Source organism: Sinocyclocheilus anshuiensis, unplaced genomic scaffold (genome assembly GCF_001515605.1).
Source record: "Sinocyclocheilus anshuiensis isolate Anshui unplaced genomic scaffold, SAMN03320099.WGS_v1.1 scaffold1334, whole genome shotgun sequence".
NCBI classification, from domain to species: Eukaryota; Metazoa; Chordata; class Actinopteri; order Cypriniformes; family Cyprinidae; genus Sinocyclocheilus; species Sinocyclocheilus anshuiensis.
This window is the reverse complement of record NW_015554145.1, coordinates 77,159-86,195: the sequence shown is the minus strand read 5'-3', so window position 1 is coordinate 86,195 and position 9,037 is coordinate 77,159. Positions and strand designations below refer to the sequence as shown.

The 9,037-nt window shown below is 36.7% G+C and overlaps 1 protein-coding gene across 1 annotated transcript; it reads right to left on the bottom strand.

Annotated features, from left to right (window-relative positions):
* Positions 1-302: 302 nt before the first annotated feature.
* On the bottom strand, positions 303-3,473 carry LOC107670560 (uncharacterized). The gene is made up of 7 exons (XM_016463200.1): positions 3,447-3,473; positions 2,057-2,718; positions 1,907-1,950; positions 1,587-1,680; positions 1,030-1,140; positions 569-845; positions 303-479 (listed from the first exon to the last, which is right to left on the bottom strand). The coding sequence occupies exons 1-7, from the start codon at positions 3,471-3,473 to the stop codon at positions 303-305; spliced, it is 1,392 nt and encodes a 463-aa protein (XP_016318686.1).
* Between the last annotated feature and the right edge of the window lie 5,564 nt (positions 3,474-9,037).

Here is a 9,037-nt window from a genome sequence, read left to right as displayed (position 1 = left end):
GTTAAATCACTATACTGTGTACCTTCTGTAACTAATGGCATTATTAATATGTTAAAATAGGGATGCAGTAGCTTGAATTTGGTCGTTCATGAAATTGATTCTTAGTATAGAGTTTAATCACTATACTGTGTACCCTCTGTTACTGTTATGGCGTTATTAATATGTTAAAAGAATAGGAATACAGTAGCTTTTGGATATTTGACTGTAGTTTATTTTTATTTTTTTTATTGACATGTATTACAACAAAAGCAGCCAAGATTGCTGCCAAATTGTTCCAAACTCAATTCAGACGTGAAAAAAATTTACATCAATACACCGTAAGCTTCAAAGCAAAATAAACTCATTATCAGCAGATGTTCAAGAGCCCTCAACCTATCTGAACTCAAAGGGCATTCAAATTCTGGAACAACAACTCCGAAATCTTCACAGGCATTGTAAGTAGCTGCTACATCCCAGTCTAGATCTGGCTCTTCGATGTCCTGAAGGTATAGCAGTTAAATAGTTAGGAATCCACTTATTACATAAACAGCAGTGTGGTGACAGAGTAACTAAGACAGCATCGCCATACCTCGTATCTCTCAGATTGGTCAATATTTGTGTGCATCATTCCAATCTGCCACAGCTGCTCTGGACTTCGATTGCCCTCTGAGGAGAGTGGATGATGATTCCAGGCTTCTGCAAATGTGTCCAAGTCTGCCTGAAGTCTTGGGAGAAAAGTGTAGTGCACACTGAAAAGGTCCTCAACCACTGATATGTCAAGCAATCCTTCTGCCTCCAGGGAGTGCAGCATATCTGAGTACTTGTTAGTGACCATGATTCTGACATCACGCCAGAGGCGCTCAATCCTATTAGAAACAGTAAAAATTGAAAAAAAAACAATTTAGGTTGAAAAGCAATGCAGTGAAAAAATATTTTACTTAATTATTAATAAATAATTGGTTACTTAAGTGACATTGAAAAGCTACCTACAGATTACTGAAGTTTCATTGAACTTTTAATTTTAGAAGATTTTAGACAATTATACTTTACCTTTGATTATGGAGACTTTTACCAGATATGAAACTTCCTCGGTCAGTGCCTCTTGAGGAAAACATGAACCTGGCTATCTGTACATTCTCCACTCCTTGATCTCCCCTGACCCTGATTTAAAAGGAAAAAAAATAATAATCAAATTTACAGACATAAAATTCTATTGCTTTTTTTTACTATACTCACCTTGATGGTAAGCCAAATTTTGGGATTGCTTCTGAGAAGAAGTGACATGCGGTCAATGCATGGTTGTTATTTGCCGCATTCAAGTACATGACCTGTAAATACAAAGGACCAAACAGTAAATATAGGTAAAAGGAAATGTAATGTACATTGGAATTGAATGTATTACAGGCTACTTTTTAATAAACATGAATTATTTTTTATAGACATCATAATGACTGGACTGATCTTAACAGCAGATTACTAGTAACATGAACCTGGCTATCTGTACATTCTCCACTCCTTGATCTCCCCTGACCCTGATTTAAAAGGAAAAAAAATAATAATCAAATTTACAGACATAAAATTCTATTGCTTTTTTTTACTATACTCACCTTGATGGTAAGCCAAATTTTGGGATTGCTTCTGAGAAGAAGTGACATGCGGTCAATGCATGGTTGTTATTTGCCGCATTCAAGTACATGACCTGTAAATACAAAGGACCAAACAGTAAATATAGGTAAAAGGAAATGTAATGTACATTGGAATTGAATGTATTACAGGCTACTTTTTAATAAACATGAATTATTTTTTATAGACATCATAATGACTGGACTGATCTTAACAGCAGATTTCTAGTAACACTGTAAATCAAATGAAATGCAAACATGGTAAAATTTGTGTTTTTATAGAAACATAGACTGTAAACATATCCTCCTGGAATAACCATCCACACCACCAAATATTACGATGTTGTATCTATTTACAAGATAAAAAAAGATAAAATATTATTTGAAACAAAGTACTAGCTAAAAGTGAAAATGCTGTTCTTATTTTAAATATATATATATATACTTAAACTTACCGTATCGATTTGTGTCTGTGCACAAGAGAAAGAGGCCCTCGAACGGAGTATGTTCTTCTCATCACACATCCCAGCCTGGCCAATCTCGAAAGGATTCCGACTGAATCAACTCGGTGCATTGAAGCAGCTATTCTCTTCCACTGCACACGCAGACCTAAAGACGACAACCTCCCTCTGACCATTCTGTAACCAGCAGCAGGCATATCATCCTTTATGGCTCTCACAACATTGTCCAACTCCTCATCAGTCATGCAGCTATACAACCCTGAGATGGAAAGGCCTAAATCATTCATCCTTCTAAAGATGGTTCTAGTGGAAACACCCATCATTTTTGCAATGTAATGGACAGGAAGGTTTGTCTGCAGCATCTCTGCTAACTCTTCTCTTTCAATTTCAAACCTTGGACGTCCTCTCAGACCAACAGAGGAATCCACCACTGCATGTGGAGCTGTGGAAAATGGAGGTTGTTTAACAAGTTCAAACACTTCCTGCAGAGCCTGAATGATTTCCTGGGGTATTTCCACATGTCTTGATAGTGCTTGAAGGAGGTACAGCTGCTGGCAACACACAAACTCCATGTAATACAGGTCAAGGGGAGATCTCAAAAGTGCTCTCTCAAACTTGGAGAGAAGGTCTTCCAAAAGATGCCTTTTTAGAATTTGCTGCAGAATAGAGGGACAAAATTTGCTTAAACTTAGCAACATTAGATATTAACAAATTATAAAGTAATCTTAATCATCTAACTTTTTGTAATCATCAGTAACAATTAAGTTCAAAGTAAGTACAGTGCACAGTATAAATGAGTACACCTGACCACATTTGAACATGTTATTAAAAAGAAAATAACTAAATGTGTCCTAGATATAAAGGTTAGTTTCTAAATTGGGTTTCAGAGGGGTATGATCATTCATGCTGTGTACTGTATCTTAACTTTAACTGCAACCTTCCAACGGGGTAAAGTGCTGAAACCCTTTTTATACTGTATTTAAATAGAAAATATATTAACCACTCAAAACTGACAAAGAATGATAACAAAAAGCTTACACAACAACTCTTGCTCACTGATATGAACAAGTGATTTATCTTTCATCCAATGCCACATGAAGCAATTTTGGATTTAGAATCATAGTTACAACTATTTAATGGACACTTTTCACATTTCTGAAGTTCTCAGAACTGATATAATTTTGGCTGGGTAAACATAGATACTGTATAGTGGAAGTATAGTGGTAATGTAGCAGTGAACTAACTTTACAGCAAATATAACTATGTGTTCTCATTTTCCCCCAGTAGCTACAGCTCCATAAAAATAATAAAGTATATAGTATCTGGTAAGGACATATTATAATAATAATGCAATCAATCAGTCAATAAATAAAGTTTAACTCACTTGCATCTGGTCCGTTGATGAAGCCATGTCTAATCGTTTTACAAAAGGGCGCCCAATCACAACAGACTTAGGAAAAAACTGAATTAACCAATGACATTTGAGGTTACAATGAAATAAGTAAAGTCCCGCCCCACGACTGGCAAAAATAAAAAGTGTTCGCGCGAGCAAAATAGAAGATCGAGCGAGTGTGGGGAATGATGACGCGCGTGCTGCGAGTCGTGTCCGAGCACGTGAAGGCTTGATTTGTCATGCGCGCGCACGGGTTTGAAATGAGCTCGCGGGCTCCCGTTTCCTCGCGACGCGTGTAGGTCTGTTATCCTCTCGCGGAAGTGATTTACTGCGCGCGAAGCATCAGTTGTGCGCTCGGTTATTAATGGCATAGGATTGCCGCCATATTAATTGCATACTGTAAACGTATGTACTGTATGCATGCTCAATGTTTTTTTTTTAATATATGACTATCTACATATTCAAAGTAAAGTTCACTACAAATGTATATAGTACAGTGGCTATTGCTGTAGGTTTTTGATGTGTTAGACTATATTGCAAGTAGCCTACATCAGTTTTTACCCTAAATCCCACTTTATCTGCTGATATTTCAGTCATGGAATTCAGTAACAGGCTCATTAAGACTTAAGTTAACCAATTATCATGAAGCAATGACATTTGTAAATATACCGGGGTTCTGCGCTAAGCTTACAACTGTTTAATACAATGTAGGCTACTGTCAACAAAAAAAAACACGGGCTAACTGGCAGAAGTAGTGTGAAAATGACTTGTGCTAGCTGTATTTTCTGTTTTCTTCTTACCTCTGTGGCACTAACTGTCCTCCGCTGCAGCAGCCGAATTTAAACCTTTTGAAAAAAGTTCAGTTAATTTTACGCATTTAGCAGGGTCGGACCTAAGCCCTTTTTTTTTTTTTTCTCAACGTTTTTCTGCACCGCCTTTACTTTTTACGGTCCATTATCTAGCTTTTACTGAAAATTAGCTTGTGTTGCAATCTCTCTGATGACGTGCTTGATTTTGACTGAACGGTTTGGTAGGCCCATCTCGGGACCAGGCAGCCGGCCGTTGCCGACTGGGCCAAATGCTTAACATTTATTTATTATTAACATTATTATTACTATAACTATAGAGAAATTGTGCAAGCGATAAAAACCCGTCCTATGTGCTGTTGGCCCGTAAAAACAATTTTATTTATTTAGAAAAAATCTGACCGGCCCATATTAAACAAAATGCTCCGGCCCCTCTGGCATTTGCCAGAATTGCCAGATGGCCAATCCGCCCCTGCAATCTACTATTACAACACTATTATTAAAACAGGAATCTACTGGAAAGCCACAATTCCCAGTGGCACATCCATTTTTATTGTCCAAACTTTTATTAGGTGAGAGCAAGTATTCTTTGATCACTTTGCTCAAAACAGGTCTAATCTGACTCTGAAACACTAGAACTTTCTTCACTTTGCATTTCGATTACTCCAAGTTTGTATCTGGGAAATCTAGCCGGCGCTTTTTCCTGGAGCTTTCATAAAATACTTTTAGCGGCACTCAGTTTGATCTGTTCCTAACAAAAGCTTCTTAGCATTGTGTGCATACAAATACATGACATTTCTACACTTTGAAAAGGATATACCACAAGAGAATAACATAAAATGTGACACAAGAGCATACAGTAATTACTGACATCAGTGCTCCAGGGAGACCATATTAATCTTAGTCATTGGTCCTTTTACTGCACCTTACACCAGACAATAGAGTCCTAAAAGGATTTCCTGTCCAGATTGGGGAAAATAAAAGCAGCCTTTCCATTTGCTTGCCTTTTGCTGGCTATGGCTTTAATTTATGCATTTTAATTGTGTTTTTGGCAAAGCTTTTGTTTTTCTGCTCTCACTATTCTCTCTTCTCAATTGTGTTTTGCATAAATACATCACTGTCCACTAAAAGAAAGCAAGCCATCCATCTTTCACCATCAACAAATTAATTCCACTATGACAAATAAATACCTGATTTAGAATGGAAAAAAGAAACCCATGTGCATTTTATCCACATGTTTCTCTTAGTCGTTGTTTTAGTTTGTATTCCTTCTTTTTGCTGTTGTTTCGACTGAGGACTGCATGGAGATATGGAAGACGAGAGAAAGAGTGGTTTGGGGTATATAGATTGATTTATTCAGGAAGGCAGGGTTGATATCAGGGACTTAAACTTTAATCAGCACGCTTATAGAGTTCAGGACTCTCGCCCACACACACACATTTTCCTGTGTTGCAAAACGTGGTCTTCCCAGTGAAACTACACATATTTGTAGGCAATAGCTGAAAAATGGTCAAACAAAAGGCAATGGTGTCAAGAACTGGCCTTGTTACCGTATATAGGCTGTAGCGCTTCCACATATACCACCCTAAAGCTGCCGCAAGTGATTCTTTTAAGCATCACACACAAAATGTCTCTATCACCTGACAGATATCACTGAAATAGGTGTCTTGAGATATCCCACCTGTCTCTGTGACAGCCCCAGGCTCTTTAAGCAGACAAAAACAGAATGTGAACGCAGCCTGCATGTGTAAGAATCTGAAAATGTGGAGGCGGCTCTCTGCCAACTTCAACCAATACCGTGAGTTTGGGCCGGGATTGCCTGTTTGAATAAGGTGCTTGAAGATGCAAGGTGCAAGGGAGTGTTTGGGAAACCTTTTTTAGAAGTGATATTTTTATTTTCATTGAGGCACCGTTTTAGTTCTTATTAAGATTTTGAATTTGTTGTTTGTATTTTCTAAAATTGTATTAATTTTGTTGTGTTTTTTGTCATTATAATTAGTTTTTTATGTATATATAGTTTTGATGAATGAATATTTATTTCAGTTTTAGTTAAGTACATCAAGTTAAACTTATATATACAATGATGACTGGCTGACTGATTACTTATTGCTTATACCATTTTTTTAACTAAAAAAAGCTGATATTTTCTATCCCTCATTAGAATCTGAGTTTTACCAGCTGCCAAGAACACGTGTAAAGACTGCATGTAAAAAACCTATTATCTGAGGGATTGTATGTTTAGTTTGATTGAGGAAAGCGTGTATTATGCCTATTATGGCATGTTACAACTAAGGCTCAAGGTAGCGCAGCTAGCAGTTAGACAATGGTTAAGGAACGTTTATTTAAGTCTTATGAAATATTAATGCTAATCTGAATGGAAGCGGATTGCTGGGAATTCATCTGTCAGTATGCCACTCAACTGCTTTTTAAGTTTCCAGTTTCCTAATGAGCAAGAGGAGGGGAGGAACATATGGTCCTGTTCCGTATGCTTCACCTAGTCCAACCAGAGGTGAATAAAACATGGAGTAGAATTACCACACACGGATCTATTTAAATGGAAGTATTGTTGACAAATTGTTGTAACTTTTCATACTAATCACAGCAGGAGCACATTTTCCCTGAACCAGGGATCGAAATATGCTAAATAACAATTGTTATAACTTGTATTATTATTGATATTAATATTATTATTCAATACATTTATGGGAACTATGGTACTTTTTAGCACCATGCCACCCTAGTGTGCAATGTAGACTAAATGTACTTTCGAGTAGTATGACAGAGTATGATGTTCCATTCTTGATCACAGTTCACATTTGCTATGATCGACACACAAAAAAAAAAAATTCTCCTTCTTTAATTTGTAGAAAATGACATAGTTCAATGATATACTGACCGCTAAACCACAAATGTTCACGCTTAAGAGAGGAAATAGAGTAATAAAGGTAGAAAGGATGGAGGACAAGTGCTTGTGGGCACCGATGGGAGACAAAGATGGAGAAAGAGAGAAAAAAGAGAGCAGTTACAGAAATGTGCCTACAGTAGTACACATATAAAACAATGAGCTGTGATAGAGTCAAAGGCCTCTGTCCGGAAAATGTGCAGCAGTGAGCTAAAATGTCAAAGGTAAGGTCTATCTGTCGTAGCCTCTCTCTCTCTCTCTCTCTCTCTCTCTCTCAATAAAAACAGGGGGAATGGAGAGGGAAAAAAGTTCGAGAGCAGTAGAACACGTACTAATGCTCATGTAAGAGCTGTTTTAATTGACGTGAAGTGCACGTAAGGGTAACGCCATGATTCAGGCTGAGTTAGCCAGACATCATTTATTTTGGAGTATAGGCTCTTTGAAATCATTTGAAATGGAAAGACCTCCTCATTACAGTAGACAAACACACAGCACAACAATTTGGTTCAAAGCTGGATCAAAGAAAAACGCAAACACACACTTTCATATCATTGGTCCATGCTCTTTATTGTTCATTCCACTCTGTGGTTTTAATCTTCTAATGAATATTTCAGGCAAAATGCAACAGAATTTAGTTCATTATGGCATAAATGATCATGGTCTCATTTACTGCAAAATTGATAAGTAAAAATCAGTACCATACTGTTCATGCAACAATATGAGCACTTCTGGAGTGCTACTTTAAAACTACTTTGAAAAAAGACGTAAAATGTCACACAGTGCCTCAAATGAAATGAATAATTTTTTGAACTACTTTATTTACATGAGCCATCTGAATTAACCTATGCACTAAAATTAATCTTAAGACTGAAAGGCTGATATCACTGGTCTATAATAGAGAACTGGATTGCTCATGAAGCTACCTCACCACTCAAAGGTTTATGCTTTCTAAGGTATGCATCTACAGTTGTGTTGTAATATTGTTTTTTATTCGTACAGTCGGCTACCTGCAAATGCTTCAACAATGCTTTCTTTAATAGCATGCATTTTGAAGCATTTTTTGATTCTAGTAATAGGCCATAGAATTTGAAGAGTCTTGAACAGTATGAAGTAAATGTTGCTCAATCAGGAAATAAAATACATGCATCATAACTTAATCAGAGAAATAACGCTGACTGCATATGGATATACAGACATGAAGCTTATATCCAAGATGACGCATGGCAGACTTCTAATTTCAATACAATAGTGCAATATAGTAAAAAAGAGGCTTGTATTTATTGTTTATTCAAATCAGTTTCTGTCACTAATACCAGATGTTCATGGTTTTCCTGCATTATTATGTACATGAAGACATATATTTGTGTTTGGTCAATTACCTGTGTCGTCAGTACGCAGCAGACAAACACCATCTTAACGATTTGAATATGTCACTTATCCTGCCCAAAAAGAAAATTAACATTATAGATAGCATCTGTAAGTAACAATTAATTAAAATAAATACTGTATATGCTAAAAACTAATCCTGTGCAACTGATAAGCTAATAATATGCAACTAATAATATGGGGGCCAAGGTTTTGGCTGTCAGTCAATGATGCTTTCTGTGAGTAGGGAATAGCAATATGGCCGCTCAAACACTTCTGGTGGCTTCACCGCCTGATTGCAGTTTAGAATTATATGAGTAATCCAGTCATTTATAGATCAGTGGCTAATATACATGCTTCCAATCACCACTGCATTTATGCACACAATGGACATTCAAAACAAACACAATGTAAAGCTTTGAATGCACTTTTCACAATTTGTTTATCACAGTAGCCGCAATCTCTATTAATTATTCTAGCAATTGTGCAGCCCTATAGTTCTACCTTTT